At 40.7% G+C, this 27,207-nt stretch overlaps 2 protein-coding genes across 2 annotated transcripts; one reads left to right on the top strand and one right to left on the bottom strand.

The window, feature by feature from the left end:
- The first annotated feature begins 1,442 nt into the window (after nucleotides 1-1,442).
- Naa40 (N-alpha-acetyltransferase 40) lies at nucleotides 1,443-6,317 on the top strand. The gene is made up of 6 exons (XM_080268499.1): nucleotides 1,443-1,459; nucleotides 3,310-3,429; nucleotides 4,147-4,292; nucleotides 4,725-4,886; nucleotides 5,409-5,567; nucleotides 6,059-6,317. Exons 1-6 carry the CDS (start codon nucleotides 1,454-1,456, stop codon nucleotides 6,165-6,167), a joined length of 702 nt encoding a protein of 233 aa, XP_080124625.1. The 5' UTR covers nucleotides 1,443-1,453; the 3' UTR covers nucleotides 6,168-6,317.
- Nucleotides 6,318-8,848: 2,531 nt separating this feature from the next.
- On the bottom strand, nucleotides 8,849-27,200 carry LOC145394666 (FIGNL1-interacting regulator of recombination and mitosis-like). The gene is made up of 16 exons (XM_080268439.1): nucleotides 27,081-27,200; nucleotides 22,482-22,694; nucleotides 20,112-20,254; nucleotides 19,667-19,821; nucleotides 18,965-19,185; nucleotides 18,336-18,481; nucleotides 17,532-17,658; nucleotides 15,162-15,327; nucleotides 14,397-14,625; nucleotides 13,762-13,934; nucleotides 13,044-13,195; nucleotides 12,007-12,119; nucleotides 11,313-11,421; nucleotides 10,058-10,196; nucleotides 9,524-9,631; nucleotides 8,849-9,276 (listed from the first exon to the last, which is right to left on the bottom strand). The coding sequence occupies exons 1-16, from the start codon at nucleotides 27,198-27,200 to the stop codon at nucleotides 8,849-8,851; spliced, it is 2,742 nt and encodes a 913-aa protein (XP_080124565.1).
- Between the last annotated feature and the right edge of the window lie 7 nt (nucleotides 27,201-27,207).

Raw genomic sequence — 27,207 nt, 5'->3', positions numbered from 1 at the left:
TCCCCATTTTATAATAAAACTGATACTGTCCTGTATGTCCAAGCTTAGACTTTTGTAATATTCCATTGCGATATGATACTGTGTAAGTACAATACCTTTTAAATCTTTTCACTTTACTCCATGCAACTTCTCTATTTCCTTAAGTGGCAAGACCCACCACACTTGTTTTGGTCAATCTATACTTTGTAGCCTATACCTTTACAACAATGAACATTCTAATCAATGATACCTATTTTAATTACTATGGAGTACTGACATTTGTGTATCAATGGCACTGACGGACCTCGGGCTTTTATCACTCGACTGACATAACTATATCAAGACTGTATCACATGTCAAATTTACACAATGGTTTCCAGTACCCATATATGAGCTAAACAAGTAATCTTCAAAGGGTACAAAATACGTTACTTGTGCTAATATTAGCAACATAAATGACGTCACATTGTTTACGTGCTGCTCATTGTACCATCTGGATTTATGTTATACACTTCAAACACCCATTCAATAGATTTTGAAGTTCTAATATTGTAATACTTATATAAGCACTTCGACTTCTCAAGACATGCTTATGTTAATAACGTACAAGTAACCTGCTTGCGTTTAGAGATACCTGCATCACCCAACCCCAAGATATGCGTCGATCTTCAATTTCCCGCGTTGCTGCAAGTGGACTGAGCTGCTCTTCATTTGCAAGGCTCTGGTAGCTCTTAAAAACAATAACACAACTTCCACGTACAGAAGGGGAACCCCAGCTCTTGTTTTCAACTAAATATGAACGTAAGTTACCTTTAGAATAGATTAGTCAAACTATCTTCGACAGTAATGGCAGAGAGGTCGGAGTTAAGTGGAAGGCACAAGAAAGCTGTCAAAGAAACGGAAAAAGAATTGAATTGCATTAAGCAATGTATGCAATTTGTGCTTCCACGCTGAATGCCAGGAGGTGGCGCTAGACGTGTTCAATGCCATAAATGAGTAAAAAACTAATGCGGATGCCAAACGTGCACAGAAAATGCCAAAGAAATGAAGTAGGTAATGGAGGAGAACCAAAAGCTGACACAAAATCGTAAGGAATTGCAAGAAGATTGGACCACACTGAAGGCAAGAGAGAAATTGATGGAAAAAGACAAAGAAAAACTGTACAAATGACAAGAGTCTTGAAAAGCAGTGTATGCAAATTGTGCTTCCACTTTGAATGTCAGGAGGTAGCGTTAGACCTGTACAATGCCATAAATGAGTGTAAAAGACCATTATGGATATGCCAAAAGTGCAAAGAAAATGCCAAAGAAATGAAGGAGCTAAAGGAGGAGAACCACAAGCTGAAACAAGAGTGTAAGGAGTTGCAAGAAGAGTGGACAATACTGAAGGCAAGAGAGAAATTTATGGTTATTAAAAAAAAAAAAAAATTGTACAAAAGATAAAGGTTTTTAAAAACTAAGAAGAGGACAAACAAATGGAGGTAACTAAGGAAGAAAAACATTGCAGGTGATTGTACTGTATAGTCTAACATGTTACCTTAAAAAAAAAAAAAAAAAAAAAAAAAAAAAAAAAATTAAGACACTGCAAAGTGTAATGACCTCTGAAAACTCACTTGGAGTAGCTTAAAGTAAGATAAGATTAGACTGTTAAAGACCAAAGAAAAAGGCAGAATCATACCAACCCTTGTGAAGCTGAGTGAGGAAATGGAAAAGTAGAACATCTGAATTAATATATACAAAAAGTGAAAGCATAAATGTGGCCCAGAAAATATGCTGGGAATCAGTAAGGATGGCCAAGGAGAAATGGATTGGAGTAATGGTACTACAAAGAGAGAGAGAGAAAAAAGGATGGTTTGTAAAGACAGGACAGCTGATCAGGGAGGAGTAAGAAGGCAGTAAACAGATTAACAGTAACTATAAATGGCAAGACAGCAAAATTATAAGTGTTTAAATTATTAAATGGTAGCAGTATGAGTGATTAATTATTTCACAGTAAAACCTTCCTTTAACAAACCCAGTGAACATGAATTTTGGCCATAGTGGTCACTAGGATCTTATTAAATGAAGTAATATATGCTGCGTAGTGTCAGTTAGCAAGGTGATACAGCAGTTGAGCCAGTGATGTCATAAGCAACAACAAATAAAAAAAGTTTATTAGTGCTGTAAAGTACTGTATTTTCTGTTCTGTGGTATATTATTAATTGAAAATATATAATATTCACCTGCACGGTAAGAATGTGCAGTAATCACCCGTAGAAGGGTCGGCGCTTCGAGTCCACCCAAGGGTCATTGGTAGACATAAGGAAAGGCATCCGGTCATAAGGCGCTACAGGCTCCAAACCTAAGTCCTCTACCCAGGGGCAACAACACCATAGCCCTTATCGACAAAAGAGGACACGGTGTTGGGGGGGGGGAATTATACCTGCATCTATACATTGAACATTAGATGTAATGAATTATCATATAAAACATCAGCCTTTCTCCCCAGCGAGTCTAGACATAACCTTGGCAGTCATTTGTCTAGCCATATTGGAACTGCTGTGACTGAAAGCCACAAGCAGCTGGATTGCATGAAATAGGTCACTTCATATATCTTGACTTCACAGTGCAAATGCAGCATTCACCCAAGAACCAAACCTCAATATCAATTCTCGTTTCGTTTCGTTTTTAAAGGCTCGAACATGCTTGCATGTGTCGGCCTTGGTCACCTAATGGCGGCTTTCCACGCTGCACGATCCATTGCAGCCTCCCTGTTCAGTCCCTTAACCCTAAGGTCACACTTAATGACCTCGTCCCATGTCTTTCTCGGTCTACCCCTCATAGCCCCACCCCCAATATTAACACTTCTCACCTTCCCCACCCAATTATCACCCCCCATCCTCTCCATATGTCCAAACCACCTCAATCTACCTCTCCTCATCACAACACCAATACACTCCAGTCCCATCCTACCTCTCAACTCTTCCATTGTAAACCCAGCCCCTCCAGGCCTTGGACGCAGGGACGCACTGCACATCCACATCTCACTATTGTTTGGAGCAATCAGTCACAAGGGAACATTGGTTCACTGCTTGGGACAGCCCAGCAGGGGCGGTTACTAGCCTGCAGTTGATGGATCTGCATGGCCAGACAAGTGGGTTGATCAACAACATGTTGTAAACTATTCGGAAGAAGAGTCTTGATACAATATGTATAGCCGCATACTGGTAGGTCTATCAAATTGTGTGAGAGGATGCAATTTTAGTTGGCCTATGTAGGTATAATGCTAGTGTAGATTATTTCATTTTACAGAATTTGACTACTTGCATGTGTCATAAACTGAATATTGCAGGAACGCCAACTCAAAAAGCAGAGGTCCAAGAACAAAGGGAAGGAGAGACGGGCAGAGCAGAAAGCTGAGGCAGCACGTATCAAGGAGGGGCAGAGGCTGGTGAAGTTGGCCCAGGAAGTGGTCAGTAAAATTCTTGGCTTAGGAATCATTTCAGGCAATAAGTATCTGCCCAGAGGATAAGAGAGAAAGACTGCAATTCTCATATTTCCTGTGTTGTAATAGGTTGCTTGTCATCGCCCAGCACTGCTATATCCAGGTCTTTTCATAGTTCCTTGGCACAGGAAAAGATTATGCTAGGGACTTTCTATCTCTGATTCATGTCCCCCCAAAAGCTGTGTTGTACAGTAGATTTTCACACCCTTCTGTATGTGAACATAACTTGTAGCTATGCATTGTGTTTTGATCACCTGACCAGCATTATTTCTTCACATTTGTCATACACATTGACTATACTCTGTTTACCCTAACTTGGTCTAGATTTGTGTCCTTTTTCAGTTTATTTCATGTAGTACAGTGGCAGGAAAAGATAATATTATTACGTCACATCCTTTCCATTGCATTTCTTCACGGCAGGATTTTTCTGGTGCTGATGTATTCTTCTGGCTCTGTATTTTTGCAGGAGAAATGGTAATTTTAGGCTAAATTAATTTAAAAATTGTATAGTAAACAAACTGTTATTTTAATTAACAGTAATCAGTGTATCCTTAACTAAACTTAAATTTTTTACTATACTGTATTGTAATAAACATAAATTTAGACATTTACAACATGATAGAAAGCTATGCATATAATCAATGTGCCTGTGGGAACAAAATATTACTATCCTCTTCTTCACAGCCTGACCCACTGGCCAAGTTCCCAAGCTTCCATAAGTTTGAACGCAGTGGCCTGAGTTGCAAGTTGATCTACAGGCGAGTAGCAGACATGGATGAACCACTGCTGGAGTGGGCCATTGATCTCACCAAACGTAACATGCAGCCCTTGTGAGTGTCTGCATACTACAGTACTTGCATTTACTAGTTATGCTATGTGCATGTAAGTTTTATATTATAGCAGATGTTATTTTATTATATGTTCTTATCACTTCACCCTCATTCAATCATTGTTCTTGCTAACTGCTTCTGGTTTTCACCTGTCAGTTTTTCCCACCACTCTCATTGCCTTCCACTCATCTTTATTCATCTGTTTTGCCAACTTTGGTTCTTGTCTTCACATACCAGTTTTTTTTCTTTCATTCTTATTGTTTTCCACCCATGTTTACTCATTTATCTTGCTGACTCTGCTCATGGTCTTCATGTATCAATTTTTATCCCTCCTCCTTCATTAGTCTTCACATCACATGCATCTCTGCAGCCTCATCAATCTGTAATTTTTCCACACCTGCAATTCCCCACCTTATTCCATACTTTCTCCAGGTACGAGAAAAGCAGTGGGGGATGGAAGGAGAACATGAAGCGTGAGGAGATGACAGAGGATGCTGCCTGCTTCCTTGTGGCAATTGATACTGCCACGGACAAACCTCTTGGCTTCTCTCACTTCCGTTTTGACATGGATTATGGTGTTGAAGTACTCTATTGGTTAGCATTCTGCAAAGGTCTTGTCTGTGCATGCTTCCATGTTGTATTATACTCCATTTACTCTAACTTGGCCTAAAATTGCCATCTCCATCTTGAATATTGTGTTGTAGCAGTAGATTAACACTACATTATGATGCTGTTCATGAAGTGTTATGTAAAGAATGTAGAGCTGAGCATAGCTATTTTCTGTCATGGAGCTGTGTGAAATAAGCCACAAAATGATGAAATGCTGAGGCAAATCAAGATGAAAAGAATATAGTCAAACGATATGCAGATTTAAGCAGCTCTGATAACACAGATCCTTTTTATTTTTTTTATTTTTTATTTTATTTATTTATTTTTTTTTTTTCAGCCATCAATAGGTTATTCAGTGTACATGCTGGCAGTGGTCCTTCCACTCTATTTTTACTCTTTTTTTTTTTTTTTCCCCCCCTTCCCTATTAATGGATTCTTCTTATAGCATCATCAGTTGGGAGAAAATGTTCATGACAATGATGATATTGTCAATATTGCCACCAACAGCTACGAACTTCAGTTGGAGCCTGAGTGTCGTCAGAAGGGCCTAGGTCGGTTTATGCTTCAGGTCCTGGAGCTGATGGCCTTCACCAATCAGATGAGCAAGGTTGTCCTCACAGTCTTCAAGCACAACCTTGGTGGTATCACCTTCTTCACCAAGTGCAAGTAAGAACCCCAGAGCTTGAGGAATATTGTTTGTGAAGGTCTATCTGTTTGATGCTGAAAGGAAGGCCCCAACTATAGAACCTCCAGGCATCCCCTTTTCCCCCTGAACCCAAAGCTTACTTGTGAATTAAACTACTTTTCTTGAAGCAGTAGTTTACCTGCAGGTCTTGCACACAGACGGTGTGGGAGCAATTCCTGTGGTTGAATATAATAGTCAAGGTGCAGTTACTTTTTTAAATATATACCCTAACTAAATCTCCCTTATTAACTTAATAGATGTCCTATTGACTTGTTATATATATGATATGGAGCCAGGAGTCTGGGGGCTTGAATGGTGAGTGAATGAGTGCATGGCTCATGTCACTGGGCATGCTGTTGCTTAGTTTTTCTGTCACATTTTTCCTTCTTGCTTGCTGACCCTGCTTTAACCCATTCTTTGGATGGGGAAAAAAGATGGGATGGTGATGGTAACTTGCTCCCCTTGTTCTTAGGTACACACTGGATGACACTTCCCCAGAGGACAGCTTTGATGAAACCTTTGACTACTGCATCATGAGCAAAGAGAACAAAGTAAAGCGTTCACAGAAAACGTCCCTTTGAACCAGAACGCAAGATGGTAAAATTGTATATTTTCATTGACATGTGAATTACATAAACTGGAGTTATGCCAAAAATTGCAAATACAGGTAGTAAAAATTTTGATTTAAATAAAATCTTGAATATAATTAAATTCATCATATTCTTTCAGTTTTCAGAAATTTCTTATTTGAAAAACGTATACAACCTGACAGCAGTGCTTCTATGTAGCCTATATGAAAATGGGCTAAAAAAAATTAGATTTACCCCTAACTTATCCTGCAAGATGATTTTTGCTAGTGACTGCTCTCGGGTGTCTGCCCTTTTCCTCTCCATCCTTCTTTTCTTCCATTCTCTTCTGTCTTTCTTTCCTTCATTCTTTCCTTGTCCTTCTGCCTATGGGTGACTTTACACTCCTTCTTCTGTCTTTCTTTCCTTCATTCTTTCCTCTTCCTTCAGCCTGTGGGTGACTCTACACTGAGTGACAAGCCAAATGGTTGCCTGTGCACCAGGAAACCATTTACTACACTGTGTGGTAACCATATAACCAAATTTTGGCGCCTGGTGGTTTAGTGGGTAGTTATTGCGCTCCAGTCGGATTGAGCTGGTGAAGGTTTATATCCAAGGGGTGGTTGGGATTGATTGCTCAAGTAATGCCACTCAGGGATGAGTGAGGCTGGTCACTCTCATCTTAAATGTCTGGACCAACTGCTTAGCCCGGGGCTCCTACGCTCCTCATGGGGCAATATAGGATTGGATGATAATTTGTACATGTATTATTTTTTCCTGGTCATATGTTCAGTGAATTATGCACAGAATTAATGGTTCAGTATAAGTCAGTGATACATTCCATTCATAAGTGATTTAATGAGACTCCTAAGCAGCGGTGAGGAAGAAATGCAGAAATTGGCAGATTCGTTTGTACTGTCATGCAAGTCTTGTGTCGTGAGGTGAGGACAGGATTTGTATATGAATTTCCCTCTACAGCATAACATCCGAACTACGGCACAAACAAGTTATGACTGGCAGAATGACATATATATACTGTAACTGTATCAACATTTATTTAGAGGGGATTTATGCTGAAATAAATTTGACCTTATTTATTTATTCCTACGCTCCTCATGGGGCAACGCAGGGTTGGATGATGGATGGATGGTTATTTAAATGCAGTTCACCTTCATTAAACTTCATGTTTTTCTAATGCTAGCAACATCAAATCATTTAGTTTAAAGGTTTTTACAGTTTCAGCAATACTGTAAGATTTTTTTTTTTTTTTTTTTCCCCAATGTTCTGAGTACAGTATGTGTTTAGTCATGTAACGGTAATTTTCAAACCTTACAGAATGGCAGCTTTGTTTTATCATCATCATCATCATCATCTGGACCTCCTTTCCCACTCTAGGGCAGGATATCAGCTAAATTTACACTCTGGGGGGGGGGGTCCATGCCACAAGATTTATGCTGTAATTATCAGTAAAAATTATGGGAAGCAGTTGTTTCAGTTGTTTTGAGGAGTTCAGTGCAGTGGCAGTGTTGCACATACAGAGTAACAGCAGCTGAGTTGTTTACTGCATTTAAGTATGGATTTTTACCATTTCAAATTTAAAAAATATATATATAAATAAAACTTCACTTATGACAATGTTTGGATGGATAAGTAGTGCATCCTTGAATGAGAGGCCTGGGAGACTTGAATTGTGACTGAAGAGTTGAGAGGAAGGGTAGGACCTGAGTGTACTGTATTATTGTTGTGTTGAGGAGGGGTAGATTGAGATTGTACGGGCATGTTGAAAGGATGGAGGATGACAACTAGGTGTGGAAGGTGAGGTGTGAACATCAGGGGTAGGGTTGCGAGAGGCAGGCTGAAAAAGACCTAGGACAAGGTCATTGAGTGTGACCTCAGGGATAGTGGACTGAATAGGGAGGTTGCCAGAGATTGAAAAACGTGAACAGTCACCATTAGTTGACCAAGGCTGATGGATGCATGCATGCTGGAGCCTTTATAAGCAATATGAAGAAATCAAATATAATAACAGTTATATTATGCTGTGAATAAAAATATGCCTGTAGAGTTCAGTATTTAATATTCAAATACTGTATATATTTTGTTACCCATGTAGACAAAAATAAAAGCTACACACTGTGATGAACTCCATTGCTGCCAGGTCCAGTGTACTGTTTATAAAAGGAATACTATATGTAAAAATGTTATACAGTATACTGTAATGTATAATTATGGTAAGAAATGACCAAACACAAGTATTAAAATATACATGAGTAATCTTCAAAAATTTAGGTGAAGTATTACCAGTATTTTTACCATGTTAGATGATTTATTGTCCACATTAAATTAGAATTTGGTGCTTGTTGTATGAAATACCCTTTTTAATGTTTTCAGGTCATTTTCCATTTGGCCTGCTGAACTCGTTGTTGGTACAGCAGTAATTAGTTGGTGGCCACCGACTCTTGAAAGCACAATATTATTATGGTAACAAATGTGTCCCTCACCAGCATCATTATCCAGACCTCATCTTCCAACCTATTGTGGGAAGAGGGCTCCAGACAGTCAAAAAAAAAAAAAAAAATACTAACTTGAAATGGTTTTTGTCTTTTTAATGGGTCCATAAAGGACCTTATACTACTACTTCTAGAAATATATATAAATTCTATTGCCTGTTGGTCAAACTAATGCACATCTGGCAGTCATGAAACTTCTGGTCCCATGATATGCAGCATCTCCTCTAAAATGGATTTAATATTCAGTCTTTGTATCTCATCTAAAACAAGATCACTTTCCTTCATCTGTTTCATCATGGTGCTGGACTGGTGTAATGAGTCCAGTAGAGCACTGAAACTGTGGGGTGAATCACTGTTTGTTCTCAGTCGTTTGGCAGACTTTGCTCCTGCTTCATCATCACACTCTGGGTCCTCACTGCTACTGCCAGGTTGTATAATGGATTTCTCAAGATCAATAGGCTTAAAACACTTGCCTGTAACTGATGTGTCACTAAACTGTGAGGTGGCTGCCTGGCTAATGAGAAGGGTGTGTCTAGGGTGTGGTGCTGGGTGTGGCTCCTGCTGAAGGAAAGCAGTGATCCTGGCCTGCACCTCCTCATGGCAGCCACCAAGGCCTTCCACCAGCACCTGAGGGTATAATGGCAGGTCCTCCTACATAAAATTTTAATCATGGCAAAATTTTATTAAATATTTATTACCTTAAATTTTATCTTAATCCTCAACTAGGAGTGGTGGAAGAGACTGAAAACTCAAACAACTCTTTCAGGATTAAGAATGTGGTGACTCACTGCTTTGTATCAGTCAAAAAGAGATCAAGAAAGGAGATACACATATCTCTACTACTGGACTATCACAACCAACAGTCACTCACCTCTTCATGGGTAGTGTGGCAGCCAAATGCCACAAATGTGTCAAGGGCAGCCTGATACACCAGTGGGTTGGCACTGTCCAGCACCAGTGTTAACACATCTGTCAAAATTAAACTGCACAAGTTTCACTGCTGTTATCTCATTGGATATTATGCACAGCCACTTGAAGTCTAAATAGTCTTCTGGAGTTCAACAGTCACCATCAGAATGATGAATATTTAAATTTTATACAGCTTCAAATTAATATACAAGGTTTGGAAATAGATGGTTCAAAACATGCATTGGTGAATAGCTTCTAAACAGTAAGTTATGATGGATAACTGGCTCAGTGTACTTAGCCTATGTGAAGGTATGCATAAGTGCTTCAATTCTGGGGAAGTGATAACAGCAAAATAAGTCATATACAGTACAATGAATGAAATATTCAGGATGGAGGAGGTATGTGCTCTTCTAATTAAACAGCACCCAAATACAGGATAAGTCATATAAGCTATGCAATGAGAAGAAGGGAGCATATAAAACATACTAGCAATGAGAGAGATGAGGTGAGGCAGATCTGGTGTTTGGGGAAGGGCAGCAGGTCCCAAAGCAGCCAGCAGGTGACACACAGCCACACCCACCATCGCTGACCCCATCTGGCACACCTCATGTACCACATACATCACCTACACACACACCCAAAAATTACACAGTAAATGCCAATAACATGTTAGGTATAGTACTTGTACAAATAACCTGGCCTAAAATTGCCAAATTTCCATCATCAGTGTGCAGTTTTAACAACAGGTGAACAATTACCGGTAAGTGTGATGTTAATCATGAAGAAGTGACACGGAAAGGATGCAGAGCTATGTGAACTAAGTTACCAAAGGATGAAACTCTGGATCAGGTTAAGGTAAAAAACTTATAGTGCAGTTTTCCAATGACAGTAATGAAATAAATGAGCAAGCTACTTAAGAAAGCTGTGTGATCCAAAACCATTCAGTAATAACAAAAATAATAATAATACTGTAATAATATCATCATCATCAATAATCATCAATAATAAAATAATACTGTGCTCTAGTAACAAAAGACACGACAATAAAAGGCAGAGTAAATACCCTAAAAATATTATCAGGTAAGATGAATCAGTTAAGAACACTACTGGACAGGTGTTACTCTGCAATTTTTTACAACACTGAACTAGAATGATGGACTAGAGAAGTACATTAGGGAGGTAACTTGGTATGGTAACACATAAGGATTACAGATAATTTTGTCAAGGCCACCAAGGTGATACAATCAACTTGCCCATCTTAGGAAATTAAACAATCAATTAATTTTAACAGCAGCTGAATTACAATCATCCCTCATTTTCCATGGAGTCAGGGAACAGACACACACACAAATAATGAATATCCATCTAAAAGGGCTTCAACAGGCATACTTCAATTATGTGACTAAAAGGGGAGGAGGGGGGAAAACATCAAGAGACATTACAGACTACATAGTGTATTTTCAGATTATTTAACAACTTTCATAAGTATTGTATATAACACCACAAAAGGATTCTTGCCTGAGTTTCAGTGAACAGTACTGATGTATTTTTTTATACAGGTATATACCTCATCATTTATATGGTATGTGTATTCACACTTATGTTTTCATATACTTCTCACTTTTTTTTTTTTTTTTTTTAAATATCTTTCATTCTCCGATTTTTTTTCTCTTTGTGTGTGTGAGCACTTGCAGAACAGAATACCAGAGTTGTTTCAATCATAAGCAGGTAAGAGAAAGACCTGAGTAAGCTGAGTATTGGTGAGGCAGTGAATAACAGGAGTGGTGATTTCCAGTAGACCACACACCAGCTGGTCAACCACACTACTGCCGACATGTTCAGTGGGGACTCTGTACGGGGCAGAAGCAGAATTAACCAAGTACAGTATCATGATCACCATCGCCACCCTAACTCAATATCACACTATTATACATGAAGTGCTAGCATCCACAAACAAACAAAACAAAAGTGTAATGGGACTATCAAGTATCCAACAAAATGAGTCATACTTGATAGATTCACTCAGTGACAGGTATCCTATATGAAAACTTAATTTCTAATGTCAAAATTTCAGGGGTAAGTTGCACTGATGAACAGTTACAGTACACCTATTACCAGGCATTACTCTATTCATCCTTAATGTCAGGTAATCAAATACAGTACTTTTCATTCTGCAGCTGACCAGGTACATGTCTAGATGAACCTGGAACTAGAACAGCAACAGCAATGGTGGTTAATTCATATCAGAGTTGTATACAGCTCTACACAGTTACGTCAACCCTGATTTAACTTAGGGGTTGTACATCAGTCACAAAATATATACTGAATACCATCGTCATCATCATCATCATCATCCAGACCCCCTTTCCCACCCTAGGGCAGGGTGACTGAATACCAATAAGCATAAATCTGCTAACAGTTAGCATTTACTATACCTGAGCCACAAGTTCATTAGTGCAATTGTGAAGGCAATCAAAGAAGGAATCATTTTATCTCTGTCTCTTGCATATGTTGACAAAAGTGGCCCTGCATACTCCAGCTCCCCAGCCTGAAATAATACATATTTTTCATCCTTGCATTTTAATGTTTTGGACTAGAGTAACCTAGCATTACGAAATTCTTAATCCCTAACATATGTAGCCTAGCATTACAAAATTCTCCATCCCTACCATGCATAGCCGAACATTACAAAATTCCTAATCCCTACCAATGTTTGGACAATGGTGGCCCAGTATTACAAATTTCCTGATCTGTACCATACATTTTGGACAATGGTAGTCTAGCCTTGGGTCCCTACATCTCAAAGCATGTTATACAGAAATGACTGTCTCGAAGGGATACATCAGTATGGTATTGGAGACTCAACTCTTGGACTGGAAGTAATTCCCCTTAGCTGATGATGCAGTGCTACCTTCAGGTAATTTCAATCTGTGGTTTACCAGGTTTATGTTTCAGATGAACCTGGGACTACAACAGCTACACTTCTACTCTTGTACAGTACTCCTGAACTTTGCCCCTCCAAATTCCTATCTCACTAGAGGTCCCTCTCATGTGTGTCTTAGCAACAAACCCTCCTCTAGTGACACACCACCATCCAATGTCATCTGCTCAATCTTGCCCTTTCACAAATACATGATTATAATATGAGATTCTCCTGGTGTATCTACTCCAGCTACATAACAACCCCTTAACACATGCCTCATTCACACATCACCCAATCTTGTCCTTCAATGATCATCATCATCATCATCATCATCATTTTAACTTTGTTTTCTAATCTAACACTAGGGTGAGGTACAATCCAACAAAAAAAGGAAGAACCATAACGGAGGGAGAACCATCAACAACATGTTCACAGAACTGGACCAGGCACTCAGCCATGCATCATTCAGGCCCACAAGATCCTGGCTCCATCTCACAGAGTTTTTGGTACATTTTCTTCACAAGTATGCAAAGATTTGGATATACTCACAAGCCACCTGATGCCCTCCTCACTGGCAGCTCTGGATACTATTAATTCCATCTTCTTGGTGCATTCTTCCAAAAATCCCTGACTCAGTTTTGTAGCCGATTCTTTATCTGAGTCAGCCTGTACCACAATATGCTTGACTGTGGTACTGCACCCTGGTTAAAGCAAACACTGAATGATTATTTACCCCTTCACTATGAAAAGTCTTCCTCAAACAGAACATATTTGTCTGAAGGAAGGAAGCCAAAAAATAAACAATTAAGTAAATGAATAAATAAAAATGCATATACTATGCAAGACCCCAACAATGCACAATAAATCCTGGGAAAAATAATAATAACAGGAAGAAAGGTCACTGTGCTAAACAAATTATCGCTAAATACTAATTATTGTATGGCACAATTTTTTTTTTTTAATAATATTTTCCTTATGCAACTCAGAAAGAATCAATGCCTGGGAGACTAAATACAGTCCCATTTAAAGAAAATACAGTCCCATTTAAAGAATATTTGAGAAAAGAATGACAAAATCATACCAATTCATTTGAAGATGCCTGGATACATTATGTTTAATAGAACAGACGTCATAAGCGGAGCACTGGATAGATTAAAAGGACAGTTCCAGATCGTAAATGAGTAAGAACAGATAAAAAAAAAAAAAAAAAGGTGGCCTCCGAAAATAAAAAGAGAGCTGGTGTTGGAGGGAGTGTGTAAGTGCGTACCCTTGTGACTGATGGCTTGTGAAAGGCTGGTGTAGTGCTGTGGCATCAGCTTGGTGGTGAGACGGGTCAGGAGGGTGATGGTGGCCAGATGCTGGTGGGAGGTGGGACGAGTGTGACCCAATATTTCGGTCAGTACCTCACAGTGGCGCTGGCACACCTCACTTGTACCGTACCTGCACACCATAAATACACTACCCTTACCTAAGAAAAATCTGACCAATGACTAATAATTTCAAATACTGTACTATAATTTACTAAATAATTTTACCTACGAAAATTCTGAACAAGGACTAATAATGTCAAATACAAAATCACCAAGTAGCTTTACCCAAGAACACCTGAAACAGGACTAAAGTAATAATGTTAAATACTGTAACTCAGTAATGCAACTGTTCTATACTTGATACTCTATCTACTGTACAGTGGTTTATAGTGGCAGTAGGTGTTGCTTTAGGTGGCTATACACTTAATTCAAGGCTTGATTTTGACTACGGTTATGATGTATCCCTACTGAATCCATAGTATAGATAATTCCCCTATTTAGTGACAATTTGCATAACAATAGTTATTTTGGACAATGCATCCCTCTCATTACACAAGTGATACCTATACTGTGAGACAGAACAGTACAGCACCTTGCAATAAAGGCCCAGAGGTCAGCAGCAAGGAGGGAGGTCCAGGTGTGACCACTGAGAAGTCCCGCCACCATAGTCTGCTCAAGCCTGGCAAACTGTGCCGGATGCATTGTGGCAGCAGCAGCACACACACGCATCAGCACATACTCATACAGGGTACAGTTGGTCTGGGCATGACCACCATACATCACACCATCCAGCAACAGTGGGTATGACAACCTAGCATGACCTGCAATAAGGCATCACACAGGAAAGGCTACATCATTTTAATTTTAATCATGCTACCAAAGAAGGATAGTTTCTAACTCCAAAAATTTTCTGAATAAAATCATCTGGTGAAAACACCATTATCCTGACCTCTTTTCCTACCTAAGTGGGATATGACCATACCACCTCAATAAAAAGGAAAATGTTAAGATGGTATGGACATACATTAAAGTGTACAAAGACAGAAAGCCAAAGAAAGTCTCTGAAAGTTAGATCGAGGGTACTTGTGGTAGAATCAGACCTTCTGTGATAAAGAAAGTGATGCAATAAACTTCTGAGAAGGAATGAGGAGGATGAGGGCTGCTTGAGACAGTGAGGGAAGTACATGAGGACAAAATAGCCTGGAGGCAGCTCTGTCATGGTTATTCCCTATCCATGGGTTCCCAGGATTGGAGATGATGAAGGATGGAGTAAAGTCAACAATGACCAAAATAGCTCTGGTCAATATACCACAGGGGCTAATGTACAACCTCAGTTACATATGGCTCCTCAACCTACATTTTTCGATGCAGTGGAAGATCCTAGCAATGATGGTGTCGAGGTGCAGAGCGGTGGTTGGAGTGGGGGGAAGGGGAACAGGAAGGGACACCAGAAGGAGGAGGTGCGTCGTCCAACCCTCCTTCACCTCATTTTCATTCCCCTTGGCTCCAGTCTCGAGCACAACCTATAACCAATGAGTTGGAGTGGGTGGCGGTGAAATGCATATCTACCAAGTATCCATCTATCTGTCAGTCTATCTAGTGCTTCATGCCATACCCAGACTTTAAGCTAAACTGGCTTAGACCAAAACTCCCATACAATCTTATCTTAAACTAGCAAATCCTTCATTCTATCAGACTCAATCTTTTGGATATTCACTCATCACTAAAACTTTTAAAATTCTCAGTTTCACTCCACAATAAAAAGCCACTCTCACAGCATCTGTATGTGAAAGAAAACAAGAGAAAAGTCCTGATCAAAAGCACAAAATTATGTATGGAAACTATAGGACTGTATAAGGAAGCAAATGTACAGAAGCACATTGCAGCATGGTTGTGAGATACTGCTTATTCATAAGTGGATAATTAAGGTGCTCCAACCGGATTGAGCCTGTGTCAGATTATACCCAAGGGGTGGTTGGGGTTTATTGCTCACATAATGCCACTTAGGGATGAATGAAGCTGGTCACTCTCATCTTTCATGTCAGGACCAACCTGACTAGCCCCGGGCTCCTACGCTCCTCCTGGGACAACACAGGATTAAATGATGTATGTAAGTATGAAACATCAAGTGAGAGACCAGTGAAAATTAATTTGTTGAGAAATATAAATAGCATCGATTTGATGAAGATCAGAAAGACCGCGGTGATATTCCTGGGAAAAAAAAGGAAGTCAGATGAACAGTGGGCAGAGAGGAAATTTTAAATTAATTATTGGGCCTTCTATCTATCTATCTATTGCCAGACGCCTCAATCCCGTCTGAGGTGGCCACAAACAAATAGGCTCCAAGTTGCCCTGTCCCCCGCCATTTCACTGCCCTGCTCCCAACTCATACCCCCCTATCTCATATACCTCTCCACCCCATCCCTCCATCTCATCCTCGGCCTCCCCCTCCCTCTTCCCCCCCTCCACCTCACTCACATACACTCTCTTCGTCAGTCTTTCACCCTCCATCCTCTCCACATGGCCAAACCACCTCAGTGTGTTCCTCGTAACGCTTCCTATCACATCCACATCCACACCACAACGCTCCTTTATATCCTCATTTGTCAGCCTGTCTCTCCATGTGACTCCACAGGCTCCTTTTTAATAACTCATTTCCACTGCTCTCACTCTTGACTTGTGTCCTTCCAACAACGTCCAAGCTTTACTTCCATACGTTAGAGTTGGTATCACAATACTGTCATGTAGTAACTTTTTCACTTCCATGCTCACTTCCCTGTTTCTTATCACTGCTTTTAAAGAACCAGCAACCTTTCTTCCCTGCTGTACCCTTTCAAGCACTTCACCCTCCAAACCTCCATCCTTACTCATCACACTACCCAAGTACTTAAACGTACTCACATTTTCCAATTCCTCACCATCCAACCTCGCTGTACATTCACTGACTTCACCTCTCTCAAAGACCATCACTTTACTCTTCCCTACATTCACCTTTAGATTCCGTTTCTTACACACTCTCTCAAACTCATCCACCAAGCCTTGCAGCTCCCCTTTGTCTTCACTCAACAACACAGTATCATCTGCAAACAACAGTACAGGGAGTTTCCAAACACTATCCTCTCTCACCAGGGCCACTCCAACATCCACTACCCTACCTTGTACCTCTTTTATTACCCCATCCATGTACAGATTGAACAACCATGGAGACATGACACATCCCTGTTTCAACCCAACTTTCAAAGAGAAAAATTCACTTAGTTCACCATCCAGAAGCACTGCAGCCTTCGCACCATCGTACATACTTAATGGTCCTTAATGTTCATAATGCAAACTGTTAAATGCATGGGTATTGGTGCCACCAGTGGTGTCATGTGAAAGGTACGGTACACATAACCATCTCATATACTATTAAATTTCACTTCCAATGGAGCCCAACTGTACAGTACGAGGCTGTATATTATGGAATTATTTTTAAGTAATGAGTCAAAAATTTATTGCCTCTTGCACTATTGGGGTATCCAAGAAAGCTGCAAAATTTATCTTTGTGCTCACGAACAATCACTCTATTTTACAGAAACGTATTCTCCTGAACCAGGTACAGTAATTAAATTAATACATAATCTGAGCATGTTCTGTACACAATACATACTGATACAGATACTTTAACTTTACTCAAGACTTAATTTTGGCTACAGTGCCCTTGTGTCAGTACACGCCTCAGCCATACCTTTATAAAGTCTTCGTCATCTCTGAGGTGATGGAGGAGGGGTTCGATGGCCATGGTCACCTGCTGCCCCACCTCACACCGTACACTCTTTGCACACTCCACCTGACCCTTATTGTTGCCTAAGAATCTGCCATGGGGAGAAAGGGGGGAGGGAGTCGTTCAATCTATAAATACAATGAAATACAAGTGATTTTTTTTTTTAACCCCTTTGCACACCAAAAGCCTTCTGTAAGTTTGTGGGACATGATCAGAGAAAATGCCGCAAGGGCAGCCTGGACCCGCGCACAATGGAAAACATCATCATCATCATCATCATCATCATCATGTGGACCTCCTTCCCAACCCTAGGGCAGGGTGAGGAGCAGCAACGTCCAGACAGCCCAAGCTGGCCCACACTTCCATTCAGTCATCATTCAAGCCTCCGGAATCCTGGCTCTATCCGATACGCCAAAAGCATTCACAACATTCTGTAGCTTCACATAAACGTATCCGATAGAGTCAATCTGGATGCTGTCACGTAAAATGGGGTGCCACATCCCTGATCATGCACTTCTTCTCACAACATTCATCCAGCCAGCTCTATTTTTGTTGGTCCCCTAGCCTCGCTGACTTCTATATCTCTCTTCTTCACACACTCATCCACCATCATAATAATTGCAATAATAATAATAACAACAACAACACTGCTAATAATAATAATCCATCCATCCATCATCCAATCCTATGTTGCCCCATGAGGAGCGTAGGAGCCCAGGGCCAGGCAACTAATAATAATAATACTGTAATACTAAAACCTTGCCTCACCTGAAGAGTGTTCTGAGAAGTGTTACAAGTGTGTCATGTGTCCCATCCAAGTAGCCTCGGAACCTCTCACACAGACCCACTATCACCTTCACACAAAAGCTGGCAAGTTTGGTCGCTCGTTGGGCCACCTTCTGATCTTTTTCACTCTGCAAAACCACAAATGTCAGACAAGATGAAGAGGAATCAGACAGTATAAAAAGGATAACACAGCAAAGAGAAAAGTAAAAGAGAAGAAAAATTAAATAAAGCCACATATAAAAAAGGGGGACTGGCAAACTAGTTATATTATTTACTTCACACAAAAAAAAAAACACCACCACCACCACCAATAATAATAATAATAATAATAATAATAATATAAAATGAGTGGTGTACAGGTGATGCTCTTACTGACAAATTTAGTCCAGTGACATACTGCTTATTTGATTCTTACTTTATCCACGACTTCATTACCCTAAAGATAGGTTCTTGAGCTGGAGGGGTTAACCTGGGCCTTCATTCACGTCTACATTACTAGGGTGCTTTCTTCAGTTGAATAAAACTTTCTGTTAGCAGCAAGAATAAAATATGAATCAAGTAATCTGAGTAAACATGCTGTCTACCTAACGTTCTTGATGCTGTGTGCTCACCAGTGTGTCAGTACCATCTGAGGGCAATGAAGTTAAGAGGAGGAGGCTGGATTTCACCTCATCCCCCAAGGCTGCCAGTGGTGTGGCCAGGCTGAGCCGAGTGTTCAGAGTGGCATGATGGCGCTGCACCAACTCAGAGTACGCCCGCCACACTAGCACACAACCTCGCATCTCAGACACACTGGACAAACTGGAGGCTGTTGTTGGCAGCTCTTCACACACTGCACACAAAAAGGAATAAGTTACACAGAAATGTAAACTAAGAGGTGACTAAAAAATGAAGCAGGTGACTGAAAAACTGTACAGTGTTTATAATGAAATACAAATTCAGAGGTGAAAATAAAAATTGAAGTAGGAAACCAAAAAAACACATGTACACACGAGTAGCTAGAACAAGTATAGTTAAGTAGCCGAGATGTAGCTGCAATATTTAACATTAAGGCTAGAATGCTACATACTATGCAAGATTTACATCAAACTTAAATTTACTCACTGATATAAATACTGATAAACTGGTATGAATGGTGGCAGCAGAAAACACAATGATATACCGGGTAATATCGTACACTTCTGCTGTCTCTCTCAATTGGCGCTATTCTAACCTATGAACATATTCCAGCTATCATAACATTCACTTTCCTACACTGCCATCCTAGCCAGCTAAGCAGCCACCATCACCACTCACACCATGCCATATCTCACCCTTCATAAGGACTTCCATATCAATGTCAGAGAATAAGTCAAAGGTGATGTTAGGCAGGAGGTTTGCCAGGTGAAGAGCCGCCTCCACAGCATGACGGAACAGCAGTGACAGACTCTCCTTGACTGACTCCAACTGACTGCTGTACATATCTTCACTGAAATACACAAGTCCATACAATTATTTAATTTTAAGATGTATATAGGAAAGACTGAGCAGAAAATGGGGAAGAAGCATTTTTAGATGTTAAAGATGACAGTATATCTCCACACAGTCCTGAATTTGACACTGATGCAGAAGTGTGTTTGAATTCAACAGATTCGCTAAAAATAAATGTTCATACATAGGCAATTACAGACCATCTAATTTCAGAAATACAGCAATAAACCACATTCAGTCCAAGTGGATGCCTTGGGAACCCAGCCATAACAAAAATGTGCAGCTGACCTGTGTTGGCAATGGTGTAGTGCCCGGTTGACAACATGCAGTACTGTCTCAGGGACACTGCTCACATCCTCCACTGCCACCCTTGCCACCTGTAGCAGGAATTGCAGCCCTAACGCACAGCACTCACACACCACCCAGCACACCTGACCCAGGTAAAGTGCACATTCAATACTGTAATAATAATAATGACTGATCTTTCTGTATCTCAATGACACCAGTTCTTCTAAAGAATTCACAAGTGCTAAAAACCTTGAAATAACATGACTTCAGTTCATAAGTACTATTGTGTCAGAGAAATGGCCACTATTAAACCCTGTGATCCTCCATCACGTACTGTATCATCATATTAACAAAATCATAAGTTTTCTCTGAAAGAAAAACCTTAGAGTAGTTTCTTAAAAAAAAAAAAAAAAAAAAAAAATCCTTACTGTTCTAGGCTTCTCACAATGTAGGTTACCACAACTATGCAGAGTAATTCCAGAGAGTAGAGCAAGAGAAGAAAATATTTTAGGTAGATACTTAGGTTAACTAAAATAAAAGCCTTAAAGGTCCTTAAATACAGCTTAAACTCAATCCTGGCTTTTAATGGAGGCCAATGCAAATCAACAAAGAATGGAGTGTTAGTGGTCCTTGGAGGAAAATAAAAAGATATCTAGCAGCCCTTTTCAATACTGACTGAAGCTTTTCCCACAAAGAATTACAATATCAATGTGAAACATAACAAGTTAGTCAAAAGACAGTGAGTATTAAAGAACTGTTTTACAGAATACAGATTCTGAGTAGCTATGAAGTATATTATTACTGTGTCAGTTTCACACAATTAAAAGACAGCTAAGAAATTATAATATGAAAAAAAGTAAGGAGTAATGGGTTAAATAATCTGGACCTACAGCAAACTACTAAAAGGGAAGTAAAGAAAAGCAGTATCACCTTTAACCCTTGAACCTTGGCTACTAAAACCCATCTTCCTCTGCCTAATGCCACTAGGAAATTATGAAGTCTAACCACATCAATGATATCAAGTAAGAAAAAAAAAGTACAAATTAGTGTACAGCTTCAGGGTAGTGACATGTACAATCTATCTATCTATAGCCCGACGCCCTAATCCCGCAAAGGGTGGCTGCAGACAAAACGCCTCCAAGTCGCTCTTTCACCCACCATCTGACTGCCCTCCCCCCAACTCACTCCCCCCTCCCTCATATCTCTCTCAATTCCATCCCTCCACCTCATCCTCAGTCTTCCCCTCTCTCTTTCCCTCCACTTCACCCACATACACCCTCTTGGTCAGTCTCTCATTCTCCATTCTCTCCACATGTCCAAACCACCTGAATGTACATGTATTTCTCCTAATTATCTCAACCACAGCCACATCACCCCACAACGTTCTTTCATTTCTTTATTCGTCAACCTGTCTCTCCACATGCTCCTCTCAAGTAACTGATTTCCACTGCCCTCACTCTTGATTTGTTCCCATCTAGCAAGGTCCATGCCTCACTTCCATACGTCGGGGTAGGGATCACAATACTATTGTGCAGTGACTTCTTAACTTCCATACTCACCTCCGTATTTCTCATCGCTGCTTTCAGTGAACCAACAACCTTCCTTTCCTTGCTGTACCCATTTAAGCACTTCATCCCCAAAAGTTCCATCCTTACTCATCACACTACGTCGGGGTAGGGATCACAATACTATCATGCAGTGACTTCTTAACTTCCATACTCACCTCCATATTTCTCATCACTGCTTTCAGTGAACCAACAGCCTTCCTTCCCTGCTGTACACTTTCAAGCACTTCATCCCCAAAAGTTCCATCCTTACTCATCACACTATCCAAGTACTTGAATGCACCCACATTCTCCATATCCTCACCATCCATGTACAAACAAGATAAAAAAACAAGGTGGATGGAAGGAGCTGAAGAACATAGGGGAAGAAGGCCGGGGAGATAGTAAGGAGTAGTTGGTTAGGTTTGAGGTACTTTTTGTCATAGCTAGCCATGATGCACTCTATGAATATGCATTAGTCTACAAGCAGACTGATTAATATATGTATAAACAAATTAATATGGAAAATAGACAGTCATATACTGAAACATATTTTACTAAACACCTATAATGAAACAGATACATAATGAAGAAAGGATGTAGATAGTCATATACCGCTAATAAAACAGACAATACCTACAGGCACAGATACAAATAGGAGACAGGAAGTACTGTACATACCTGTACACTGTAACAGTCATGTGCAACCAAAGAAATAAAAAATAATAAAGACACAGATACACCAGAAAGATACAAATAATGACAAATACACATCTACTAACATCCTAGACAAAAGGGCAAATATACAAACAAATATTTTAGCTACCTGTATAAGTTCATTTATACTATCCACACTGTCCTTGTCTTCTCGTTCAATGTCCTGCAGTAAATCATCAAAAGCAGTCTTGAAGAAGGGGAAAGCAGCATGGAGGAGAGAGAATGCCTTCTGTTCAACCTGAAGATGGGGCAGGAAGGATCCAAATATAAATCTGGCCACCTGGACCCCTTCAACCGCTGGAGGTGTGCCTTGCAGGAAGTTGTAATGTTGGTTAAGGAGTCTTTCACTAATGTTAAGTGTCCTAGTAACTGATGTTGATGAAGGGTCACTTGCAATGGTGGCACTGATAGAAGCGCTTCAGCCTGCAGTCCACTGGGTTCACATTTCAGATGAGCCTGGGGCTGCAGCTACTACTACTCTTAACAATTATTATTATATAGTCACAATACAATGGGATGTTTTTTTACCGGTGTAAGCCCAGAGGACCTGTACAGCTACTACACATCTTTTTCCAGAATATTTAAAGGACAACCTTAAAATGTTTCACCACCATCCAACAACAACTATTACTCCGTTTTCTTAATCGAGACAAAGATGCACTTGACAGGTTGATGATGACTGGCTGAATGCAACATGTCCGAATGTATCTGAGTTAGTAAGTTTCAGTTCACATTATCGGCAATTATTTGAAATGCAACAATGTTATTCGGACATGTTGCATTCAGCCAGTCATCACCAGCCTGTCAAGTGCATCTTTGCCTCGATTAAAAAAAAAATGAGTAGCCTATAGACATCTGAATGGAGTTTCACTTCTTTGAAGAGTATAACACAGCTATTTACAATGCACCAATCAAACCTTTAATATATATCTTCATCATTATCATCATCATCTTATTTCTCACTAATAAATACTGAGGACAGGAACCAGAAATAAAAATATGAAAGTAGTACCAAAATAATTTACAACTAACTCTGCATCCACTTAATGCTGCAAACCAACGCCACCTTGAACACTTCGCTCACACAATAAAGGTCATCCTTCAACAAAACCTCAAGAAAAGAAGTTTGGATAAAGTGACTGACTATCTTCTTATAACTCACTGTATTATGAAGCCACTTTGAAAAGTTACAAAAATATACCGGTACATATTTGCAATAACCGAACTGAAACTTTAAAAATTACTCACAGTGTCCTGGCCAGGATTCAATCTCAGGCCCTTGCGGTCAACAGGCACGCACATTACCACTGAGCCCAACGGAGGATCCCTGCTTTGTCTCTGGGCAATGCGGGCTTTTACAGACCCCATTATGTCACTCTTCTTCTCCCCTTGGATTATTTTGTACACACAAAATAACTATTCAACCATACATTTCTGTTACACACAAGAATATTTCACTGAAAGCGGTACTGTCCTGCACACATCCTAGACATTATGTAAAACTGTGTAGTGCGGTGAAACATTGTTTCATATTTAGTATTTGAATAACAGTCTGTGATCTCCCATCCATCGATCATCCCGGGTTCACACAAGAGAAAGCATTAGACTCAGAAGGGCTGGGAATAATTACATTAATCTCATGTATGCAAAATGGGAAACAGGACTGGAAAGCTGACAGGATGCTGAAGACAATACCTGAAACCCTGACTAACGAAGAGAGTGTATGTGAGTGAGGTGGAGAGGCAGAGAGGAAGGGGGAGGCCAAGGATGAGATGGAGGGATGGAGTGGAGAGGAATATGCGACAGAGGGTGTGTGAGCTGGGGGAAAGGCAGTGAAATGGTGGAGGACAGGGTGACGTTCGTTTTCGTTTTTGAAGGCTCCAACATGCTTGCATGCATCGGCCTTGGTCACCTAATGGCGGCTCTCTATGCTTCACAATCTATTGCAGCCTCCCTGTTCAGTCCCTTAACCTTGAGGTCACACTTAATGACCTCGTCCCACGTCTTTCTCGATCTACCCCTCACAACCCCACCCCCAATATTAACACCTCTCACCCTCTGCACCCAATTATCATCCCCCATCCTCTCCACATGCCCAAACCATCTCAATCTACCTCTCCTCATCACAATATCAATACACTCCAGTCCCATCCAACCTCTCAACTCTTCCTTGTAAACCCAGCCCCCCCCAGACCTTGTACACAAGGACGCACTGCACATCCACCTAATCATTGTCATTTCTGTACGTCTGAGCCTGCGAATATCCTCCTCCTTTACTGCCCAGGTCTCACTACCATACAGCATTACACTCCTAACACATGCTGCATACAAAGACCCCTTAGCATGTAGCGAGAGTCCTCTCAATGTCAGGAGAGGCAACACCTCCCTGAACTTCTTCCAACCACTTCTCACCCTAGCCACAGAGCTAGCTCCAGCCCCACCTCCAGCACACAACATGTCTCCCAAATAACAAAACTCTTCCACACACTCAAGAGACTCACCAGCAAGTTCAATCCTTTCAAGCCTGACAATCTCCACTTGCTCTCCCCAACATGCCGCACACATAAAATCAGCATTATCTTGCAGTCTACCTCTGATACCACTACATCTCTCGTGCACCTATTTATCACAAAAACCTACACAAGATGGAATTACTTCCTACGCCCTTGTGGCAAACTGCACATGGCCATGCTCCCTCGTCTTTAACAGTACCGCCACCAACCCTGGATATCATCACTTTTGTTTTATCTGAATTTACCTTTAAGCCCTTGTGCCCCATATCATCTCTCCACTTCCTAAATCTTTCCTCCGCCTCCTTTTCACTCTCTGCAATTAACACCAAATCATCAGCATACAACATCTCCCATGGGAGTCCATTTCTAAGTCACATGAAAGGCTTCAAGTACCATGATAAACAACATGGGACTCAAAACTGACCCCTGATGCACACCAACATTCACGGAAAACTTATCACTCAAATCTCCATTCACTCTTACCTGGGTGCGAGCACCCACAAACATAAACCACCCTAACCAGCCACTCCTCCAAGCCAAGCTTTCTCATTGCCCACTTCACCACCTCTCTAAGGACTCTGTCAAAGGCCTTTTCCAAATCAACAAAAACAAAAAACAGATCCTTTTTCTTCCCAATACCGGTATATTTTTCCTGAAGCTGTCGAACAACGTATGGCATCAGTGGTCCCCCTGCCTGGCATAAACCCAAACTGCATCTCATCAATAGTCACTCTTTCTCTAATCATAACTTCTAAAACTCTCTCCATTACCTTCATTATCTGATCTAAAAGCTTATACCTCTATAATTTCCTCTTTCCAGGGCATCACCCTTCCCTTCATACACATTTACAATTACACTCTTCAACCAATCATCTGGGACAACACACTCATATATACAATAATCATACATGTCAAGTGGGGTTGGTGGAGGATTAGTGCCCCTCCCTGTAAAACAATTAACTCTAAGCCCTTGACCACCCCGTTTGGGATACATGGCATCTGGCAATGGATGGATGGATGGATATTTATCAGGTCAGTGACTAACCTCACCCCTATATCTCCTGAGGCCTTCAACATTTCTGCAGTCAACCCAGAAATACCTGCTGCCTTCCCCACCAGCATCCTGCCTATTGCCTCACTCAAAGTAGCAGCGTCAACCAAAGGCCAAGGGCCAAACACTGGATCTGCTGGCTCCAAACCTTCCCTGTTCCAGACAAACTCCTCATTCAACAACCGGTTATATTGCTCTCTCCATGCATCTTTAATATCCCCATTGTTCACCACTACCCTTCATCATTCTTCACACACTGCTCACCTATTATACGCTGATTTTTTTTTTTTTTTTTTTTTTTTTTTAAATGTGTCCGACTCTGGGCATAGGCTTCACAGCCTGCTATCAAGGCCCAACAGTCCTCCTACAAACCATACACCACTACATGTCACCACTTCGGCACTAACACCCACCGTCCATATTGAATACATGCTAGGGCTGTCTCATACAGGACTGGTCTATTGGTACTAGCGGGGGTATTTTTACGACATGTCGGCGGTCTTCTGGTAGATCAGTAAAGCCTGATTTAATGAAATTCAAATCCTTAAACAGTTCCCTGCCCCAGCCGGGATTCGAACCTGGGTCCGTTAGGACTGCAGGCCACCTCTCTACCGATTGAGCCACCGCCTCCCTCTTCATCTGATTTGCCACCTTAAATATCATATTTTTCCTAACTCCATGATTTAAGTTATCAAGTAAAAGTCTCTGTGACTCAGACTTAGCCCTGTATACCTCTCTTCTAGCCCTACTCTTGGCAGCCAAGTATTCCTCCTTGTTACCACCCTTCTTCCATTTCCAGAAGAGCCTTCTTTTCTCCTAACTGCAGCTTCTACACCCTCATCCCACCACCAAGTTACTTTATGTCTTGGTAGGCCTCTTGTCCAACCACATATTACATCAGTAATTCTCAAGGGGTTGTTCTTGCGGGCTCTGTACTGTTCATTAATGCCTCTGTCTACAGCACCCTGTTCAGCCACCACTCTCCTCATCTCGCTATAGAAGGCATCCCTTACTACTTGGTTTTCCAGCTTCCATATTTTCCCTCCATGGAGGCAATTTGTTTGTGGCCACCCCTTACAGGACTGAGGCATCTGGCAATAGGTAGATAGAAGTCCCATGTACTGTTGGTAGTATTAAAGGATATAGTGACGAGTGCCAGTGTGTTGGGCAGCTTTTGTATCGTCTCCTCCTCCGTCCATTCCGCTGCATCACTCAACAGTCTTATTATACTTAGTTTCTCCTGCTGTGACTCCTGGGAAGCCATGGGGTTT

The sequence above is a fragment of the Coenobita brevimanus genome, chromosome 28 (assembly GCF_032717465.1).
Source record: "Coenobita brevimanus isolate Jiangsu-jjx chromosome 28, ASM3271746v2, whole genome shotgun sequence".
Taxonomy (NCBI): Eukaryota; Metazoa; Arthropoda; class Malacostraca; order Decapoda; family Coenobitidae; genus Coenobita; species Coenobita brevimanus.
This window is presented reverse-complemented; position numbering and strand designations above follow the sequence as displayed.